Source organism: Oryctolagus cuniculus, chromosome 14, assembly GCF_964237555.1.
Source record: "Oryctolagus cuniculus chromosome 14, mOryCun1.1, whole genome shotgun sequence".
Taxonomy (NCBI): Eukaryota; Metazoa; Chordata; class Mammalia; order Lagomorpha; family Leporidae; genus Oryctolagus; species Oryctolagus cuniculus.
Window position 1 is genome coordinate 86,626,743 of NC_091445.1, and position 23,250 is coordinate 86,649,992.

The window sequence follows — 23,250 nt, forward strand, 5'->3', positions numbered from 1 at the left end:
TGTGAAATCACTCCATCAGCCCCATTTCACCAATTTCATGATTAATAAACAAAAAGTAAATTCCATTTGGATTTAGAACTGAGTCATCCATCAATGTAATTAGAGCCAAGCTATTAACACCTAATGCAATTTTTCTCCACTAACCATTGTGACATCCAATTTATAATAAATACGGTGTCTCCTGTTTAAATTGTTTCAAATTAAACTTAAGACTAACATGCCAAGCCATATTATAACAGAATTGCATAAACAAGCAAAGTTAGTGATAGATGCTTCTTGCTATCCTAAGTTTAAAAAAAATGTTTATGGGCACATAATTAAATGCCACTTAGAAAATCCTTAGGGCCAGAGCATTGGCTTATTTAAATATAGGTATATAAGAATTTGATAATTTCCAAGGTAAAGTCACCACCAGGGAAATTGTGATAATTACGTTGAGCAGTTATATCACTGATTAAACCAGTACCAGTAAGGATTTCTAAATGTATTTTATTATGTACTTAGCAAAACTGGCCATGCGAATGTTGTCAACACCAGAATGTAGACAGGACTAGTTAAGAGCTAAGCAGATAACCTGGGCAGTCCTCCCATTCACCTTCTCTGGGCTGTTTCCTTTCTAAAACATGCCTTACACCAATGCTGCTTTCTACCAGCTCTAAAGATACCCTGCACTCATCAGGACAAACAGCATTAAAGATAGGATAAATACTTACTGCCAGTACTTATCAAGGCTAACCCTAGATAACAAGTGACTTCTCTCCTGAGGTGCTGCTCGGTAGCAAATACTTCTTCTAAACCAGCATGGGAAATGATTCTCTTAATCATCTCCCCTCTCAAAAAACTGATACTTAATGGAATTTGGAGCTATGGAACTCACCATGAACAGCCCCACTGTCAAATAAATATACTCTGCTATTCAGTCTAATGTGCAAATATAATGGTAAAAGTTTGAAGATGGAACCTTGTCCCAGGACTACAGGATTCTTCCCAAAGGAGTCGTGTGATGGTCGAGTGTGTTTGTGATAAATCTATTGTCTAAACAGATTTATTCTTTACGAATGTACACAAGAGGTTTTCCTCCATTCTTTTCAAACATCAGATACGGTGCTTGAGGGACGGGGCGCTGTCTACAGGAAGTCTGTCAGCTGCGCCCCGAGCCTGGGTCCCTGCAGATCAGGAGTGTTCTTCAGTGCTGCTGCTGAATGACCTGCTCCGGATGTGATTTCTCAGCTGCTCTATAAGTTCAGGGTTTTGCTGCTGTATCTGCTGTGCAAACTGCTGTCCCCTGCAGGAGCAAAGCAAAGGGGTGAGGATTAGGGCATTGCCAGTCATGCAACATCCATGTCTAAAAGAATTCAGAAGATGTGGGGAATACGCAAAGTATACTCTTCCTATACAGACAAGTTTTAGAACCATGACTGTTAACCTACAAGCTAACCAATACCTCCATATTCAGCATTTTTATAATGCACTGATCTTGATGACAAAACACCCCTTGCTTCTGCAACTTTTGGTTAAGTCAAGTGAAGAAACAAAACACCCAAGCTAAAAAATGAGTGCCTGAATTGGGTGAAATCTGTACCTCTAATGCTTCACCACGAATAAGCAAACGGCTAAGAAGTATATGCTGTTATTATGTATGCTCAAATATAATGCTCTTATGCTCAAGTCTTATTGGTCTCTGATGGAAAGAGGATGTAACACCCAGTGTGGGATGCTTATAGGGGTTACTTAACTGCTGATTCTTTGAAAGACAAAGAAGTTGAACACAAATTCCTCAGCATATGACCACAAATGCAAGTGTTAGACATCACTGTAATTGTGCTATTTAAAGATCACTCTAAAAATACAGTATTTTAAATGGTTACACAGTCATGATCATGAACAGCAAATGGTACTTGTGACTTTACAAAAAAAATTTCCAATGACAGCATCAGATACATATTCATAGAGCAAAGTATCCTAAGCAATTTGGGTGGAAGTGAAGATAATACAATCAAGTAATGAGAAAATGCAAAGGAGTTCCTCTGGTCATCAGAGGTACTGATAAAGTTTGGATAAAATCATTTCTTAACTTGAACATAAATATACATAATGTGATTTTGGCCGGCGCTGCAGCTCACTAGGCTAATCCTCCGCCTTGCAGCGCCGGCACAGGGTTCTAGTCCCGGTTGCCCCTCTTCCAGGCCAGCTCTCTGCTGTGGCCCAGGAGTGCAGTGGAGGATGGCCCAAGTGCTTGGGCCCTGCACCCCATGGGAGACCAGGAGAAGTACCTGGCTCCTGCCATCGGATCAGCGCGGTGCGCCGGCCGCAGCACACCAGCCGCGGCAGCCATTGGAGGGTGAACCAACGGCAAAGGAAGACCTTTCTCTCTGTCTCTCTCTCTCACTGTCCACTCTGCCTGTCAAAAAATAAATAAAATAAAATATACATAATGTGATTTTAATTTAGGTATTTGTACCTAAATTAATACTGTTTTAAGTACATAATTGACTTTCATCTACATTCCTGAGTAGGTATTCAAGTCTGCTGAAAAACTTTCTCTTGGGAAAAAAATTTTTCTTGAAAAAAATTGCTTTATATAAGAGATAAAAATATATTTGGACATATGATTTTTACTGCTTCCTTCCATGCCCTCAAAAGTCCCAGGTCACCAGGACAGGTGCTAGGGCACAGCAGGTTAAGCTGCTGCTTTGATACCCACATCCCATACTGGAGTGAGCGCCAGTTTGAGTCCTGGCTCCACCACTTCTAATACAGCTTCCTGTTAATGCACCTGGGAAGGCAGAAGATGGCCCACGTACTTGAGTTCCTGTACCCTAGGTAGAGACCTGGCTCCTGGCTTCAGCTTGGCCCAGCCATTGTCCCTCACCTGCCTTACTGAGATGATACAAAAAAAAAAAAAGACTCCTGGTACTTGAAGGCTTTTTTAAAAAAAGCATGTTGAAAGCACATGGTAGCTTTTCTTTAAGGACAGAGCTGGCCAGACAACCCAGGTCTTCTGGATTCCTGCCTTTTAGTCTGAAAAGTGATTCTAGTTTATGAAATTCTTTCTGATTTTAAAGAGGCCAATCTGAACAATAACAGATAAACATTTAAAAAGAAAGCCCTGATCCTTCACCTTAGAAACAAGCAACACTTACGCTTGGATGAGGCTAGACAGGTCGGTTAGGCCCCCAACTCCAGCAGCAGGTCCCCCAATGGCGTTTGTCATCATTCCTGACATTCTAGAGTATGCAAGAGATACAACACTGAAATTATATTGTTAACAATCAGGATAACTAGGCCAAGGAAAAGTCAGTTAAATACAAGTATACCCATATCGTGTAAGAGGTAGGATCCTATATGTGTCATTTTAAGTTTTAACTGACCAGCATTTGGGGCAGTTTTTTATCATTTTTGAGTGGCTATGCTCAAATAAGTTCCAGCAAGTAGAAGAAGGAAAATGAAATAAGCCCTTTCTATATACTTACAGTTGTTGAACTTGAGGGTTCTGCATTAAACTTGCTGCCTGGAATTAAAAGATAGCATTTAAGTGTAAAAGTGATCCTGTAAATCACATCCAGTGCCTGGTAATAACAATAGAATGAAAAAGGAAGGAAAGTCCAACATGGGAAGCAGTGCACACAGCAGACTCCTAGAATGACATTCGCTGTAAATAACACTCTGACCTTAGAATCAACCCTTGAGGCTTCCTGGTCGGGCTGAAAGGCAAATGAGAGCATTTCAGGCATGGAAAGCCAAATATCCTACATGGAGGATCTCTGAGACCTCAGTGGAAAGAAGGGATCATCAAAGAAGGATGTATTCTTCTCTGAAGGGAGGAGAGAACACTTTGCTTATGGCCGTGTCCAAATACCGATGGAGTCTATGGTCACTGAAAGCTTCCCTGGCAGCCCATGGCAAGAGCCTTGGGGTATCACTGATGTCATAAATAAGAGTGTTAATTGTTAAAGGAACAACAGAAGTCACTGTGCACTTACTCCTCATATAGGATCTCCGTCCCTAATGAGTTGTACTATGAGAACTGACTGCAAATTTTGTTCCCAAACTGTACTCTACATGTTGGGGGTGGGGGGGTGCAAACTGTTGAAGTCTATGCATATCATGGATAGAGTTGGTCCTCCATATATAAGTCAAACTAAAAATGAACCATAATGAAGAAGGAGATGGGAGAGGGAGAGCGAGGTGGGATGGGAGTGCGGGGAAGGGGGACATGGGTACGGGGGAAAGAACCACTGTATTCCTAAAGTTGTATCTATGAAAAAATTCATTCATTAAATAAAAACTTAAAAAAAAAGATAGCATCTTCCATCAAAGGCAATTAATATTTAGGGATATTTAACAGATTTTTTTTTTAAGTAGAGGAATGAAAGCTAACTCACGTATGTGTACTAGAACATTGTAGAGATTTAAGTTGACGGGAATGTAAAAAAGGAAGATACTAGAAAATGTGACATTAAAAAGTCATTGCAGGGGCCAGTGTTGTGGCACAGTGGGTGAAGCCGCAGCCTTGGATGCCTGCATCATTTTTGAACACCAGGTTGTGTCCCAGCTGCTCTTTCCACTTCCAGTCCAGCTCCCTAATAATGTACCTGGGAAGCAGTGGCTCTTGCTACCCACTTGGGAGACCCGGATGAAGCTCCTGGCTCCTGGCTTCTGTCTGGGCCAGCCTCAGCTTTTGTGGAGTGAACCAGCAGATCTCTCTCTTTCCCCCACCCTGACTCTTTAACTCTGCCCTTCAAATAAATAATAAATCTTTAAAAAATATATATCATTGCAAGGATAAAGAGATTACTGACAACACTATTAACCCTAAAATAGAAACTTTTAAAATGTAATTACAGAACCTCTCACACTTGAGAGGGTCCACTCCAAAAGAGTACTTTTATAAAGAAGTGGCCATGTTGCATGGGGTGCTGAGTGGACCAGGAAAGCCCTTTCTCAGTGGGCTGGACACGACGGCGGGCCTTTCTACTTCCTTCACACATGCAGCTCTGCCCAAAAACTCATTGTTAATCTCTACCAGCCTGCTGAAAAGTCACAAAACATGTTTTCAACCCCCTGCCTTTACAACTCCTCCATGGTGGGCACACACCTTATTTGGGTACCTAGCAGTGTGCATCCTAACTCAACAGTAACAAGTCTGAAACTAAAGGAATTCCCTTTTCATATCCTGCAACAATAGCATAACTTGGGCCCTGGAGATGAGTAACCATGTTGGGAAAATGTCATAAAACTTAACAAAGAGACTGATTTTCCAGCATGTAGGTGGAAAGCTGACAAATCTGACTGGGGGTGGGGGAAACCTAGCAATTCCTCAAAAGACTTTATCTCACTTGGACTGAGTCATCTGCATACTTCAATTCAGCTGAAAGTTTAATGGATGCAGGACACTTCTTGAAGGAAACAAATATGAAAAGGAACTGAATTCTGCTTTCCAAATATATATCAGATGGTAGAATGGCTCTCAGCCACAGCACACAGTCACCCAAGGAGCATTATATGCCAAGGCAACATCCTAGATGCACTAAATCAAAAGTACCATACAGCATGAATATTTTCAAAAGACCCGTAAGTTATTTTGTTGGTTTGAAGAACAAAGTACATACACATAGGATGTTCCAAAAAGTTCATGGAAAATGACTGTTATAAAAAATTATGCATGGGCTTCAAATTTTTTTGCACTGAAATAGTCCCATTTTTCCATGAACTTTGTGAAGTCCCCTTGTACACTGAGACTTATATGAACTCTTATGTATTTTATATTGAGACTTATAATAAACTCTTCAGATATAAAGTAAGGCAGACAATGCCAGGGAGCAAGTATAGGAAACCACTGTAACCCAAATCCCGAGACCTCGATTGTTAGCTATTTTCCTAGGATCACTTCAGATAAGACTGTGGTCTTTATCTTTTCATATATTAGTAGACTCCTATGCCAACCTGTGAAAAATATGGTTCTCTTCGTAGATAATGAACACATATATATGTATACAAATGATTACAATTTGGGAAATCCATGGGCTTCCTGTAGCCCATCCATAACTTTCCCATGGAGGTACATGGACAGGTGAGGAACCTTGGCCATAGCCTGGCATCCACACTCCACTAACCACTACCACCACCACAAAATCTCCCTTACTTGTTTCTAAAAACTTTCAGAAATAATAACTATGGAAAACAGAGGCAGTGGAACAGAAAAAGAAATACACTCACCATACTAATGAAAGCTGGATTATTTATCAAGCTAGCCATGTCAAAGCTCAATCCAGTTCCTGTCTGTAAAACAATTATATCTGAGAATCATTTAACCACTTCATTTTAATTATAATAAATCATAAGTGAAAAAGTCTTCACTCATTTGGCATTAATGACTTACAGGACTGGATACCTCTCTCAATTTCTGCTCTGCTATTTTCAGATTTGACTTATAAGAATCATTTTCAGGGTCAAGATCTAATGCCTTTTGATAACTTGTGACTGCTTCTTCAAATTTATTCATGGCAGTGAGGGCCAGCCTGAAAGAAATACAGAGTATAAAACATTAAGATACGTGATTGAAGAACAGCAGAACCTCACAGTCAAATGTCTGTCTTGGTACTCAGCGCCAGTCCAGCTTACACTTAATGTATTCATTGTACAACTGAACATGGGAATATCGCCAAAATGCTCTCTGATTCCATTCTATGTCTGAATTCTCTCCATTCTGCTTGCTGACAGCCTAGGTGGTTCTGTATGAATCATGAACTTAATATGTGGAGATGAACCCTACCTACTCTCAATTTTTTAAAGCCTATATATGTGAAATAATTTGCTTTACTATGAGAGTGAGCTCCACAAAGATTTGTGCTAAGGATCCTGTGGTCACGTAAACCCATGAGGCTCCTGCCATTTTTAAGGACTTTATATTTGTGCTTCCAAATGTCTCCATCCTTCCTTCTTACTAGCAGAGACTAAGGCAGCAGGAAGCATTGAAGTTGCCATTCCAGGGCCAGCATTGTGGCACAGCGGGTTAAGCCACCACCTGTGACACTGGCATCCCACATGGGAGCCAGTTCGAGTCCTAACTCCTGATCTAACTCCCTACTAGTGCTCTGGGAATATCAATAGAAGATGGCCCAAGTGATCAGGGCCCTGCACCCAAGTGGAAGACCTGGAAGAAGCTCCTGGCTCCTGGTGTCAGCCTGGCCAAGTCCTGGCTGTGGTGGCCACTGGGGGAGTGAATCAGCAGAAGGAAGATCTCTGTCTCTCCCTCTCTTTCTCTGTTTAACACTGCCTTTTAAATAAATTAATATTTTTAAAAAAACTGCCATTTTAAAAAGCAGGCTGGGGGAAGGGGGGAGCAGTTGACTTGCTAAACTAGATATGTTACCTGTCAAATAAAGTTAGCATCAGTTACCATTCATTTAACAAATTATTTTTCCAGATACAAGTCAAAGAGTTGGTTATGAAATTTTAATGTTTATCTCTACCTAGTTTTAATTTATTGGAAAATTACTTCAGAATTAATAATAATATGTGGTTTGTTTGTTTGTTTGTTTTTTGGACAGGCAGAGTTAGAGAGAGACAGAGAGAAAGGTCTTCCTTTTGCCGTTGGTTCACTCCCCTAATGGCCACAACGGCCGGCGCGCTGAGACAATCCAAAGCCAGGAGCCAGGTGCTTCCTCCTGGTCTCCCATGCGGGTGCAGGGCCCAAGCACTTGGGCCATCCTCCACTGCACTCCCTGGCCACAGCAGAGAGCTGGCCTGGAAGAGGGGCAACCGGGACAGAATCCGGTGCCCTGACCGGGACTAGAACCCGGTGTGCCAGCGCCGCAGGCGGAGGATTTGCCATGTGAGCTGCAGCGCTGGCAATAATATGTATTTTTTTAAAGATTTATTTATTGGCCCTTTTAGCCTTCAGATGACCTGCTCCACGCTTCCTGGCCTGCCTGCCCCTCCACCTGGCTGGCTCCTGGTTCTCGGGATGATTCCAGATTCCCCTCTCTCTTTTAGATGGAGCCCTCACTCTCCCATGCATTTATCTCACTGAGTAAAAAGCTTAAAAACTTTAAAAAAAGGGGGGGGGCTGGCACTGTGGCGCAGCAGGGTGAAGCCCTGGCCTGAGGCACTGGCATCCCATATGGGCGCTGGTTCTAGTCCTGGCTGCTCCTCTTCCAATCCAGCTCTGTGCTATGGCCTGGGAAAGCAGTGGAGGATGGCCCAAGTCCTTGGGCCCCTGCCCCAGAGTGGGAGGCCCAGAGGAGGCTCCTGGCTCCTGGCTCCTGGCTCCTGGCTCCTGGCTTCGGATCAGCACAGATCCAGATGTTGCGGACATCTAGGGAGTGAACCAGTGGATGGAAGGCCTCTCTCTGTGCCTCTACCTCTCTCTGTAACTCTGTCTTTAAATAAAAATAAAATAAAAAAAGATTTATTTATTTATTTATTTATTTGAAAGGCAGAGTTGGCTGGCACCGGGGCTCACTAGGCTAATACTCCACCTGCAGCACCAGCACCCCGGGTTCTAGTCCCTGTCGGGGCTCTGGATTCTGTCCCGGTTGCCCCCTTCCAGGCCAGCTCTCTGCTGTGGCCCGAGAGTGCAGTGGAGGAAGTGCTTGGGCCCTGCACCCCATGGGAGACCAGGAGGAAGTGCCTGGCATCCAGCTTTGGATCGGCGCGGCACACTGGCCACAGTGCGCCAGCCGTAGTGGCCATTTGGGGGGTGAACCAACGGAAGGAAGACCTTTCTCTCTGTCTCTCTCTCTCTCACTGTCCATTCTGCCTGTCAAAAAAAAAAAAAAAAAAAAAAGAGAGAGAGAGAGAGGAGAGGCAGAGAGGGAGAAGTCTTCCATCCAGTGGTTCACTCCCCAGTTGGCCACAACGGCCGGTGCACTGCGCCAATCCAAAGCCAGGAGCCAGGCACTTCCTCCTGGTCTCCCATGTGGGTGTAGGGGCCCAAGCACTGGGCCATCTTCCACTGCTATCCCAGGCCATAGCAGAGAGCTGGATTGGAAGAGAGCAGCTGGGACTTGAACCGGCACCCATATGGGATGCCATCACTACAGACGGCAGCTTTACCTGCTACACCACAGCGTTGTCCCCTGATAATATGTATTATGATATATTATTGGGTTTTTTTTTCATTCTAGGTTTGATTTTTTTTCCTTATTTTTAAAAAGTTTTCTATTTATTTTATATATTTCAAAGAGAGACAGACAGAGATTTTCCATCTATTGGTTCACTCTCCAAATGCCAAAACAGCAGGGCTGGGCCAGTCCAAGGCCTTGAGTCAGGAACACAATCTGGGTTTCCCACAAGGGTAGCAGGGACCCACCTATTTGAGCCATCACCTGCTATCTCCCAGGGTATGAATAAGTGGAAAGTTAGAACTAGGAGCAAAGCTGGGACTTGAAACCCAGGCACTCTGATATGGGCTTCAGGCATCCTGAAGCAGCATGTTAAATCCTTCACCAGACCAGCGTTGTGGCATTATGGGTTAAGCCACCATCTACAATGCCAGCATCCCATATGGGCACCAGTTCAAGCCCCAGCTGCTCCACTTCTGATCCAGCTTCCTTCTAATGCACCTGGGAAAGCAGTAGAAGATGGCCCAAGCTCTTGGGCCCCTGCACCCACGTGGGAGACCTGGAAGAAGCTCCGGGCTCCTGATTCATCCTGGCCCAGCCTGCTCTAGCCATTTGGAGAGTCAACCAGCATATGGAAGCTCACTCGCTCGCTCTCTCTCTCTGTGTGTGTGTGTGTGTGTGTGTGTGTGTGTAACTCTTCCTTTCAAATAAACAAAAAATTAAAATACTTCACCAAATGCTTGCCCCTCTGGGTTTACTTTTAAGAAATGAATTCAATTCTTTATTTTCTGATTTGGGTAAAATACAGTGCCCAGTGACAAAAAAGTTCTTACAGTCTAATTTGTTTTCTGCCAGTCAACCATGAAAGCTACTTTACCAGAATGCCCGATTAATCAACAATTAATAAATATTTACTGAAACTCTACTCTATAATAGATATTTTAGATAGTGAGGGTTCCACAGTGAAAAAGATAAAGTTCCGAACTTCAAGAAAATTCCATTCAACCTGGGGAAGACAGCCCCACAAACTTGCAAACAAGAAGGTAATACCATTAAGAGAAAGACGAGGGGAGCTGCTCAAAAGAGGCCACACGGAAAAGACAGAATGACATGAAGAAAGCACCAGCAAACACGAAGTCCTGAGAAAGATGCAAGCTTGGTGTGCTTAAGGTATAAGACAGGTGAGGAGGGAGTACAGAAAACAGCGTGAGACGATGATGTCAGGTGCAGTCAGGTGCCAGATGGACCAGTGGAGCGTGGAGTTGAGTTCAGTTGCAATGGAGTGACGTGATCTGAGTTATGCTTTAGAAAACTTACTCCTACTTCTGTGTAGAAGATCAACATGGGCAGCGTCGGGTGGAGGTGGTGTGGAGTGCAGGCAAGACCAGTTAGGAAGCTTGTGCAGTAACCTAAGTAAGAGATGATAGTCTGACTAGGGGTATAAGGAAGAGAATGCTCAACACCTGAATTCAAAATTTACACAGAAGGGGCCAGTGCTGTGGCATAATGGGTAAAGCCACCTCCTGCAGCGCCAGCATTCCATATGGGCAATGCTTCAAGACCCAGCTGTTCCACTTCTGATCCAGCTCCCAGCTAATGCTCCTGGGAAAGCAGTGGAAGATGGTCCAAGTACTTGGGCCTCTATACACATGTGGGAGACCCAGAAAAAACTCCTGGCTCCTGGCTGCAAATCAGCCCAGTTTTGGCCATTGTAGACATCTGGGGAATGAACCAGTGGATGGAAGATTTCTCTCTCTCTCTGCCTCTCTTTCCATAACTTTACCTTTCAAGTAAATAAATAAATCTTTAAATACACACACACACACAAAGGACTTGCTAAAAGATTAGATGTGCCACATATAATAAGAATGTAGGATGATTCCTTAGCTTTTGATCTGAGGACTGGGTAGATTAGTGATGCTACAATTTGCTCAGGTGGGAAAGATTTAAGAAGGGAAACAAGAGTTCTGTTTGGGGCAGGTTGAGTTCAAAATGTCTATTCCATATTCAAATATGGAGATGAAAGTCACTGAATATATTAGAATGGAATCCATACAAATACCTTAAGAGCCCAACAACATATATAGTCAGTTCTCATTCACAGCCGTTGCATTTTATGAAATCACCATGACCAGCTGTTTCTAATGAAAAGACAGGGTCAGTTTCCTACAAACCTCTGGTAAATTTAATTCAACTAGAATGGAGTGGGAGAGGGAGTAGGAGGTGGGACAGGAGTGGGGGTGGGAGGATGGATATGGGGGAACAACTGCTATATTCCTAAAGCTGTACCTATGAAATTTGTATTTATTAAATAAAAGCTTTCTAAAAAAAAGTTCATGAGGACATCCTTGAAAAAACTGTATGGGGATTTTTAAATTTTTGCATCAAAATAAGCTTTAAAAATACTTTCATATGTATAAATAAATACCTTTCATGAGTATAAAAAACAAATTTACTTCAACTAATCAATATATAACCTTGTTTTCTATGTGTTTCTGTTTAAAGAAACTTCATTTAATATATATTTTCTTTCATTAGCATTGAACCCTTAGCACTAACTCATACCTGAATGTATTTTCCCCATAAAGCCTTTTTGCACTTAAAAACACAGACAACGCTTTGGCCTATATTTTGGGACTACTATAAATAGTGAAATCAAACAAAAGTCACAAAAATACCATGTAGCATTAAATCAACTGATCCAGAATGAGATCTAAAGCAACAAAGCAGGCTATCATCACCTTATTCAGCTTCAGTTGACATCATGTGCCTCAGGAGACAAATTTTTCACCACTTTTCATTGTCCATGAATGACCACATAAGGGCAGTAAATATTAATTTGAGAATTACAAATAAATTCTAGCAAATAGGTTAATTCATAAATGCAGCATCTTAAAATAATGAGCATCAACGTCAGATGGAGTAGGATGAAATCAGAAGAGAAATAGAGACACAGCAGCAGCAGAGGATTCAACCCTGCAACGCACCACTTTTAGAAGTAGCAGAAGAGGAAGAACCAGAAAGGAGACACAAGAGAGTTCCCAAGGAAGTAGCAGCAAATAAGGCAAGTATGATGTCAGAGAATCCTAGGGGATGGGGTATTTTGAGAATAAGTTAACTGCACCGAATATAAAAGATGAGGTAGGATGAGGATAGAGAATGGGACACTAGCCTAGTAAAATATAGACAACCGATGACTTTGAATAGAGCTGTTTCAGTACAGTGATTGCAAGACCCAGGCTACTCAAGTGAAGCAGAACCAACAGTACATGGGGAGAGACATAAAGAGATTTATTATGAGGGACTGGCTCACACAATTATGGAAGATGAGGAGTCCCATGACCTACAGTCGGCAAGCTGAAGGCCTAGGAAGACAAGAGTTGTAATTCTAGTCCTAACCCTAAGACGGGAAGTCAATGGTTTGTCAGGTCCACATCCAAAGGCTAAGGACCAGGAATGCTGAGGTCCAAGGACCGGGGAAGATAGATGCCCTAGTTCAGAGAAAGGGAAGAAATTCCTCCTCCCTCCACCTTGTTCTTATATGTGGGTCATCAAAGAATTGCACGAGGCCCACACACATGGTAGAGCATGCTCTGTCCTCATTCTCATGCGACCTAGGGAGGGAGTCAGTGAGGGATAAGGAGCTAAGCCAACACCCAAGCCATGTGTACTACCCAAATCCCATCAGCTTCTATTTTGAACTCAATATGGATGAAGTACAGCCCCTCCTCATCATGTGGCTAGGCCTCACTTCCCATCATGCACCAGACACTCTGCAGACCGCATCTGACCTTCTTGGAGACCACTTTGTCTGCTGCAGCCCCATCCCAAAGCCTCCCTCCTTTGAATATTCCATCACCCAGGCCAGAGCACTACCCCTTATCTTATAAAAAGGACACCTCCAGTCTAGGTGAGAACAATTCTATCTCTTGAGGTTGCCCACACTCAAGTACAAGGGGGTACTACCCCTTTGGCTTTCAATAAATCCAGCTTTTCTACTCACCTCTATCTATGCTTCCTGGTTGTATACTTACAAGTGGGAAGATAAGAGCCTGGTTACATCTGGCCAGGGGGTTGCCCTCAGCCCAGCCGGGGCTTTGATCCTAAGAACATAACTTGAGGGTCCCCATCCCTACACCATACCCATGTCCCACATCAGAATACTTGGGTTTGATTCCTAGCTCTGGCTCCTGATTCCAATTTCCTGTGTATACAGTGTATCAGCACTGGGAGACAGTGGTGATGGTTCAACTAACTGGGTTGCTGCCACACATATGGGAGACCTAGACTGGGTTCTCAGTTCCCAGCTTCAGCCATGGCACAGCCCAGGCATCTGGGGATTGAACAAGTGGGAAGGAACACTTTCTGTCTCTCTATCCTTGTCTCTGTCTCTCTTTGCCACTCATTTTTTTAAATTAAATTATTAGGGCTTTATTAATCTGTTCTACTTGCTACTTAGCTTTGGTGTAACATAACTCCTTGCAAGTTTTCCCATAAATGAAAACATTGCAGAATACCAAAGATAGCAATGTATGCAACATGGTACCTTCGTTTACTATTAAAACATCAATTAATGAGAACTTGAAACTTGTGAAGTGTATCTTGTTGCTTATGCCTTCAGGATCACTGAAAGGTTTTGGAAATCAGAGTTCTTTAGTGTTTTTTGTCTCAAGTTCCCCTTTCTGTGACCTAAAAACTGTCAGCAATTCTTCTCTTTGTAGCCTCTAATATGTCTGAGAGAAAGCATTTAACAAAACTGTTCAAATATTTTGCTTTTTTGTACACTGTATTTGTAAATATCGTACTAAGTTTTTGAGTTTTTCTTCTGGACTTAAAATTAGAGGCAGCTTTTAGTGTGTGGAGATTGATAATTATATTGAACTGCTCATAGTGGTACATAACCCTATGAGTCTATTTAATGTGTGTAAGGATTGTGGGGCCGGCACCATGGTGCAGTAGGTTAATCCTCCACCTGCGGCATCAACATCCCATATGGGTGCCGATTCTAGTCCCAGCTGCCCCTCTTCCTATCCAGCTCTCTGCTGTGGCCTGGGAAAGCGGTGGAAGATGGCCCAAGTCCTTAGGCCCCTGCACCTGCATGGGAGACCAAGAGGAAGCTCCTGGCTCCTGGCTTCGGATTGGCGCAGCTCCGGCCGTTGCAGCTGTCTGGGGAGTGAACCAGTGGATGGAGGACCTCTCTGTCTCTCCCTCTCACTGTCTGTAGCTCTACCTATCAAATAAATAAATTTTAAAAAAATCTTAAAAAAAAAAAAAAAAAGGATTGTAGGACCAATAAAAACAAAAATGGTGTTCACGGTAGTGGTGTTACTATAATTTACTAAACATACAAATTTTCAATAAAAATTGCATACTTTAAAAGTATTTAAACTAAACAGCTGCTTGGTACTACTTTCAACATTCTCCCAGAACTTACCCCATTCTCCCGTAGGCCTTGCTGTACTTCGAATCAATTGCTATTGCTTTTTCACAGTCCTTTATTGCATCTGTGTAGTGACTTAATTTGCTTTGAGCAGCAGCCCTAAGAAAAAGACAAGAAATTTTCTTATAAGCAGTTTCCAAGGCACCAATTTAGATTTCCAGGTACTAAGAAATGACATTTTCCTTGTCTCACTTTGTAGATGACTCCCAGGAAATTTCTAAGCAAAACTGTCTAAGATAATTATTTAATCAAACAGAAATTATATATTAGAATAAAGAGTTCAGAGACTTCTGTTCAGAAAAAAAAAATATATGCAAGCTGAACTATTTGCATTCCTACCCAGACAAGACTAATGTGCAAGTCATACAACTGATCTACCCTGGGGCCGGCGCTGTGGTTCACTTGGTTAATCCTCTGCCTGCGGCGCCGGCATCCCATATAGGCGCCGGGTTCTAGTCCCGATTGCTCCTCTTCCAGTCCAGCTCTCTGCTATGGCCCGGGAGGGCAGTGGAGGATGGCCCAAGTGCTTGGGCCCTGCACCCACATGGGAGATCTAGAAGAAGCTCCCGGCTCCTGGCTTCGGATCAGCGCAGCGCCGGTCCTTTTGGGGGTGAACCAACAGAAGGAAAACCTTTCTCTCTGTCTCTCTGCCTATAACTCTACCTGTCAAATAAATAAGTAAAAACCTGATCTACCTGCTTACTGCCTTAAAGGGAGGCACACAGTGTGTGACTGCTGTGAATGGCTGCAGAGTGCTCTCCTGTTAGCTATAATCACGGCAGAGTGAAAGCACAAGTGAAATACTCTGGCACTTTACTTCTCAGGCAGACTGCACCTACATTTATTTATTTCAGTCTCCCAGAATTCTCATAATCTTGTTCCACAACAAAAGCCTGCAAAAGCCAACTCTGGAAAAAGAACATTTGTTTAGATCAAATCCTTATAATTGTGACCTCTTTTCAATAATGTTCCTGGGTAGGAAGAACGGTCACAGAAGAGGACCAGGAAAGAGAGAGAGAATTTCTCAGACAGACTTCCAGAAGCCAGTGTGGAGGGCCAGCAGCCTTGGGTCAGGCAGATCAGTTCTCCAATTTCTCACAACCACACTGGAGAACACCAGGCTGCAGCCCCTTGCCTTAAACACTGGAGTCCTGAGACCTGGTACTTCTCAATGAATCAAGGTGAAGTAAAGGCTAATCTTTCTCCCACTGAAAAATGTTGTTCCCTAAGCCCAGAAACTGACTGACGTCCTGCCGTGCCCTTGGGCCTGGAGGTGAAGGCTCTCTGCAAGTGCCCCGTGCTATCCCAGACTCTGGCCTCTTGGCCCTCTCCACCGCATTTGCAGAAGTACCTCTTTCATCTTTGCTACATTTATTCCCCCTTTGCCTACAGTTATTGTCTAACTGTCCTAAAACCCTTCTGTTAACCATCCAGCAAATCAGCTCTCTTCCTTGAAATTAGTCAGTGATCACTCTAGTAAGTACACATTAAAGGCAATATAACTGATTAAAACATCATCTATCTCTGAGTTTCGCTCCTCGTTGATCCTCAGCACGCTGCACCTTTTACCCGCTATGTCACAGCACCAGCCCCCAAATGTCTTCTAACTTGGAGCCAACGTTATGGCATTGTGGGCTAAGCCTCCGCCTGTGATGCCGGCATCCCATATGGGTGCTGATTCGAGTCCCAGCTGCTCCACTTCCAATCCAGCTCTCTGCTGGTGGCCTGGGAAAGCAGTGAAGGATGGCCCAAGTGCTTGGGTTCCTGCATCCTTGTAGCAGATCCAATGGAATTCTAGGCTCCTGGCTTTGGATGGGCCCAGTTCCAGCCATTGTGGCCATTTGGGGAGTTAACCAGCAGATGGAAGGTATCTGTCTCTCCCTCTCTCTGGCTGTAACTCTGCCTCTCAAATAAATCAATCTTTAAAAAAAAACAATGCAAGACCTCTCTCTCTCTTTTCTGTCTGTAACTCTGCCTCTCAAATAAATAAATAAATCTTTAAATAAATAAGTATTTTAGAACTATATTTATCTTCTAACAACCTCTGACAATCAAACTGTAGATTAGGATTATTTAATACTACTTTCAATATCACATCAAGTCTATTATTATACTCCATAAATACTGAAAGTGCATAACAGATCAATTATTTTGTTAGATATCTATGAACAGAATGTGCTATACAAAACCAATCCTGGGGTGGCAGTGCGGTTGCATAGTAGGTAAAACTGCCAACTGTGATGACAGCATCCCATACGAGTGCCAGTTCACGTCCCAGCTGCTCCACTTCCTATCCAGCTCCCTGCTAATATGTTTAGGAAAGCAGAAGAAGATGGTCCAAGTGCTTTTGCCCCTGCTACCCATGTGGGAGACCTGCCCCTAGCTGAAGAGTGAACCAGAGGATGGAAGATATCTTTTTACTCTCTCTCTCTCTCCTTCTCTCTGTAACTCTGACTTTAAAATAAATGGATAAGGGCTGGTGCCACGGCTCAATAGGCTAATCCTCCACCTTGCAGCGCTGGCACACCGGGTTCTAGTCCCGGTCAGGGCACTGGATTCTGTCCCGGTTGCCCCTCTTCCAGGCCAGCTCTCTGCTGTGGCCCAGGAGTGCAGTGGAGGATGGCCCAAGTCCTTGGGTCCTGCACCCCATGGGAGACCAGGAGAAGCACCTGGCTCCTGCCATCAGATCAGCGCGGTGCGCTGGCCGCAGTGCGGCGGCCATTGGAGGGTGAACCAACAGCAAAGGAAGACCTTTCTCTCTGTCTCTCTCTCTCACTGTCCACTCTGCCTGTCAAAAAATAAAATAAAATAAAAAAATAAAATAAAATGATAAACTTTAATAAATAAATAAAACCAATCCAAGATAGAAATAGTCCTGGAAGCTGAACCTGGGAATATAAACGTAGTAAAATGTCTCAGAATGAGCCACATTTAGTAGGAAGAACAAGCAGGAGAAATAGGAGTTTAGTTCTAGTCAACAAGAAGACGCTGTGGGGTGGGAGGGCAGGTGTTCAGTGCAACATTTAAGATGCCACATGGCACCCTGGGGTGATTCTGTCCCGTGTGGCTGTTCTTTGCAGCAGTGGGCGTCTAATCTCTGTCTGCCTTCTCTCCCACCTAAGTTCATCCCACTGCCCCTTGGAAGATTCGATGGACATGGACATGAGACCCTTAGGCCCCAGAAATATCTTTTGGGTTTTAAGCTAAAGGCCAATGAAAATTATCACTTCAATGTGGACAATGATAAAACTGAGCAGTTATCTTTATGAAAGGCTAGTCTAGACACTGGCACAAAGGCTGAATGGCACATTGCTGAAGCAGAGGCCAATATGAAGGCAGTCCAATTAAAGCAACACTGGCAACTTTGAAAACGTCTGTATAGCCAAGAGTTTCCCTTGGGGGCTTTCAAATAACACCACCTGGGGTCTTAAGACTGAAGTAGTTCAGTGCCTGAGCATATTAGTGCACAGTACTTAGTAGCTGTGGAGGACATGCAGAGTCAGAAGATGAAGAGGAGGAGGATGTGAAGTTATTGAGAATATCTGGAAAGTGATCTGCCCCTGGAGGTGGCAGCAAGGTACCAACAAAAAAGTAAAGCTTGCTATTATTGAAGATGACGATGATAATGATGACAACAATGATGACGATTCTGATGAGGAAGAAACTGAAGAAAAACCTCCAGTGAAGAAATATATATGAGATATCCCAGGCAAAAGTGCACAGAAAGCAAATCAAAGCTGAAAAGATTCAAAACCATCAACAACAAGATCAAAAGATCAAGAATCCTTTAAAAAATAGGAAAAATCTCCTAAACCACCAGAAGGACCTCAGTCTGTAGAAGACATTAAAGCAAACATGCAAACAAGTATAGAAAAAAAATGGGAGCAGCAGGTTAAAGCAGAAGATGGCCCAAGTTCTTGGGCCCCTACCCCTACATGGGAGACCTGGAAGAAGCTCCTGGCTCCTGGCTTTGGATCAGCTCAGCTCTGGCTGTTGTGATCAATTGGGGAGTAAACCAGTGGAATGGAAGACCTCTCTCCCTCTCTGGCTCCACCTCTCTCTGTAACTCTGTCTTTCAAGTAAAATAAAGTAAATCTTAAAAAAAAAAAAAAAAAAAAGGAAGAAAAAGGTGGTTCTCTTCCCAAAGCAGAAGCCAAATTCATCAATTATGTAAAGAATTCTTCCAGATGTCTGACCAGAAAGCTATTCAAGATCTCTGACAATGGAGGAAATATCTTTTAAAAAATAGTTTAAACAGTTTGTTAAAATTTTCCATCTTAATTCATTTCTGTAACAGCTGATGTCTGGCTGTCCTTTTGATAATGCAGGGTGAGAACTTTCCCTACCATGTTTGATAAATGTTGTCCTGGTTCCATCACCAAGAATGTGTTGTCCAAAATGCCTGTTTAGTTTTTGAAGATGGAACTCCACCCTTTGCTTGGTTTTAAGTATGTATGGAATGTTACGATAGAACACAGTAGTAGTGGTGGTCAGAAGTGGAAATGGTGGGGAGACAAAAAAAAAACCACATGTGAAATTAACTCAGTATTTCAATAAAGTAAAAAAAAAAAAAAAAAAAAAAAAAAAGACAGCACTAGCTGCTGTACTTACTTGAAGAACAAACCAAAAGATGAAAGGCAGATCTTGATCTCTCTCTCAGATTTTCAAATAAATAAATAAACAAACTGGGAATTTTTTAAAAATTAAATTCACTGAATCAGTTCAACTCAATAATTCATTTCAACATCCATTATATTCAAGGCCCTGAGCTCAAAACCACTATACAGAGTTGAAGAAGATATTTCATAACCTAACAGGAAAACAAATTTGTAAATAAATAAACAGTCTGATAATGCAACAATGGAAGCATCAAAGGAAAGGCAGAAGGGTGTGGTTAACCCTATGCAGAACTTTCAGTGATAGAAAAGTCCTTTATCTGTGCTATGCGATCCACAGCCCTAAACACATATAACAATGAGTACTCAAAATGTGCCAGTACAACTGAAGAACTGCATTTCTAGTTTTATTACCTTTTAGTGATTTGCTCAACAGTTCAACAGTCATGTGTGGCTGGAAGTTATCATACTGGAAAGCATCACTTCAAGGACACAGAGGGGAAGAAGAGAAATTAAGAAAGTCTTCCCCAAAGAAGCAACTTTGAACAGTTTTTGAAAAATGGCTAGCAAGCAACAAATTAGATTTGATGGAAAAATATTCTAGGCAAAGGCAAGGGCACATACAAAGCAGGAAGAGATGACTCCACATGATATTTTTAAGAAATCAGTAAGATTCACATCTCATGTGCATAGATAGTAGAAAGAAGAGGAATGGGGTAGAACAAGTAAAGATAATAAAGTTAAGACAAAGAAATAGCCCAGATTATAAAGCTCATTTATATCATGATGAGTTGCTTTAATTTGATCATGTAAGTATTTAGAACTAGTGAACAGAAGAGTCAGATGATGAATTTCATGTTGTAAAAAGATCCTTTTACAGATGACTGGAGTGCAAGCAGTAAGGGGAGGCCATTTTAACTCCCTACTCATGCACTAGTTTAGCAAAAGCTAAGAACTAACAGAGTAGGGAACAAACTAGCTGCTTGAGATGTTATATGGAAAAAGGGCGCATAGAGGAAGAGGCCCGATCTCTGGCTTTGATACTGACAATAAGAAACAGAATAAAGAAGGGAGAACCAGACTCAAAGCAGGGGGGTGGGAGGAGAGAGGATGATTGAGTCTTGACAGCTTTAGATCACAAACTGCAACCTCAGGAGAAGGCAGATTTGTACCACTCACAAAAGGAAAAGGACAGGCGTCCGAGCCTCAGAGGCCAGGCAAGGAAAGGAAAGGCAGGCTACAGCCGAATCTTGTGAGAGACAAAGCCAAACATGTCAACGTCTCAACAATGCAGTCAGTGCTCTCTGCCTTTGCTGGCTGCTTATTGGGGCATAACTAACGAATTCCAGTGAACAACCCAGGCAGAGGCACTGTGTTTTCAGACATCCTTGATTTTCTTAGCTTTTTCACCTTAACAGAACAAAAGCATAAATATGTGTTTTATTTCTCTAGAAAGTAAGGCAGTAAAAAAATCACAGCTGCCACATAATTCCCATATGATGCATGTATAAAGTATAGCAAAAGCCTATTCCTACGACTTAAAAAGTCTTATCTTGTTTTTGAAAGAAATAAACAGTAAAGGCCTAGGACTAAGCTAGGGACTCTGTATGTATTATCATCCCTCACAACTATCCTTTTAAAAAATTATTTATTTCTTTGAGAGCAAGAGAGAGAGAAGCTTTCCATCTACAGATTCACCCCCTAAATGCCTACCTCAGCCGGGACAGGCCTAACTGAAACCAGGAGTCTGGAACTCAATCCAATGTGGATGGCAAACACTCAACTACCTAAGCCACTAGCTCCGCCTCCTGGGGCTGGACTTGAACGTAGGCACTCCAATATAGGATACAGGTGTCTCAAGTCAGGTCTTAAGCCCTGTGCCAAATACCCACCTCTATCCTTATTTCACAAGTGAGGAAATTAGGACTTAATAAGGTTAAGTGACTATCCAAGTTCGCATACCCAGTAAGGGGCAGAACTGAGATTCAGCTCTAACCTTAACACGTCAAGTTCAGTTCCCAGTGAACTGACTGGCTGCATGCTCCTCATAGAGAAGCATGCAAACAAAATGCAAAACAAAGACAACTCTGTTTCCACCTTTCTCAGAGTTGAGAACGTTACAGGTCCGTTGGCAGGATTCCACATTACAAAACTTTGTCGTTTCCTGATTTTGCCTTTTAAATTTTGTTCTGCAGTGCCACCCTCTCTCTCTTTTCTGTTTATCCAAGTACTACTACCTGTCCTCTAACTCCATGTCCAGTTGAAGTTCCCTAAAACCTAATAGGTCTTCCAGACAAATTCCTCCAATTCATGCTGTCTCTCTACCATGTATCTTTTACTTCATTTATTGCCTAAAATCATTCAAATAGCCATCCAATCCCAGCAACATGGTCCTGTTATGGGTAAAAGTAATATACTCAGGGCCAGCGCCGCGGCTCACTAGGCTAATCCTCCGCCTTGCGGCGCCGGCACACGGGGTTCTACTCCCGGTTGGGGCGCCGGATTCTGTCCCGGTTGCCCCTCTTCCAGGCCAGCTCTCTGCTGTGGCCCAGGAGTGCAGTGGAGGATGGCCCAGGTGCTTGGGCCCTGCACCCCATGGGAGACCAGGAGAAGTACCTGGCTCCTGCCATCGGATCAGCGCGGTGCGCCAGCCGCGGCGGCCACTGGAGGGTGAACCAATGGCAAAAGGAAGACCTTTCTCTCTGTCTCTCTCTCTCACTGTCCACTCTGCCTGTCAAAAAAAAAAAAAAAAAAAAAAAAAAAAAGGTAATATACTCAGAACTAAAGTTGTACAAAAGAAGTAACCAAGTTTGCATAGGAACAGAAGACATAGAAAACTGCTCCTGTGCTGTGGCACAGTAGGCTAAGCCTCTGCTTGTGATGCCGGCATCCCATGTGGGCACCAGTTCATGTCCCAGCTGTTCCTCTTCTGATCCAGCTGTCTGCTTATGGCCTAAAAAAGCAGTAGAAGTCTCCATGTGGGAGATGTGGAAGAAGCTCCTGACTCTTGACTTTCGATCAGCTTAGCTCCAGCCATCTGGAGAATGTACCAGCTGATGAAGACCTTTCTCTCTGTCTCTCCCTCTGCCTGTAACTCTACCTCTCAAATAAATAAATAAATCTTAAAAAAAAAAAAAACACTTTAAATATATTTGCATTAGACCTACACAAGTAAATTAAAACATTATAAAAAATGCTGCTCATTTCATACTATAAATTACTTGGAAGTATTTTTGACAAGGGTTAATGTAACTGGCTAATATAACTGAAAATTCCTTACATTCCTTCTATATATCTCCATTCATCCAACAAAACTTGGCTGAACTCCTGTAAGACAGAGTGCTAAGTGCTACTTTGATATAAATAAATACAAGCCATCATCTCTGCCCTTCACCTAAAGAAGTAAAACAAGTATGTGTGTAAGATAAGGCGGAACATATGACAACCCTATGAAAACATCAAACATTCTTTTAAGTCCTAGAAATTAGTGGGGGAACAGAAATACTCAAATATAATAGGTTTCAAGGAAGGACTTTAGTTTTCCTTGCTTCTAAGCAGAACCCAAATCATCATCCTTCAAGCTCAAAATAGAAGATAAATATTAGCAAAGAAAGATTCTTGCTAGAAAAAGTGCCAACTGATCATTTTCCAACAAAAAGTCACTCTTTATTAAGTGAACTTTATGAATTTATAACTTTAGTTCGTTGATTTAGTGAGTTTAGTGTCTGAAAAATAGTTTGATTTGAAATAAAATTGTGGGTGCCAGCACTGTGGCAGGACAGGTTAAAGCCCCAGCTTGTTGGGGCCGGCCCTGTGGTGCTGCGGGTTAACGACCCGGCCTGAAGTGCTGGCATCCCATATGGGCAGCAGTTCAAGACCCTGCTGCTCCACTTCCGATCCAGCTCTCTGCTATGGCCTAGGAAAGCAGTAGAAGATGGCCCAAGCCCTTGGGCCCCTGCACCCATGTGGGAGACCTGGAAGAAGCTCCTGGCTTCTGGCTTCAGATTGGCTCAGCTCTGGTTATTGTGGCCATTTAGGGAGTGAACCAGCGGACAGAAGATCTCTCTCTGTCTCTCCCTCTCTTTGTAATTCTGCCTTTCAAATAAATAAAATCTTCAAAAGAAAG

General features: G+C 42.8%; 1 protein-coding gene and 1 pseudogene across 2 annotated transcripts in view; one reads left to right on the forward strand and one right to left on the reverse strand.

Annotated features, from left to right (window-relative positions):
- Positions 1–1,016: 1,016 nt before the first annotated feature.
- SGTB (small glutamine rich tetratricopeptide repeat co-chaperone beta) overlaps positions 1,017–23,250 on the reverse strand; it is a 44,662-nt gene continuing 22,428 nt past the window's right edge. For both annotated transcript variants that reach the window (XM_002714068.5, XM_051853712.2), the window contains exons 6-11: positions 14,503–14,607; positions 6,383–6,521; positions 6,220–6,282; positions 3,474–3,511; positions 3,144–3,227; positions 1,017–1,285 (exon numbers count right to left, since the gene is read on the reverse strand). In XM_002714068.5, coding sequence (XP_002714114.1) covers positions 1,174–1,285; positions 3,144–3,227; positions 3,474–3,511; positions 6,220–6,282; positions 6,383–6,521; positions 14,503–14,607 — 541 coding nt within the window. In that variant the 3' untranslated portion in view covers positions 1,017–1,173. The remainder of the gene's footprint in view (positions 1,286–3,143; positions 3,228–3,473; positions 3,512–6,219; positions 6,283–6,382; positions 6,522–14,502; positions 14,608–23,250) is intronic.
- LOC127492868 (nucleophosmin pseudogene) lies at positions 16,131–18,633 on the forward strand (annotated as a pseudogene).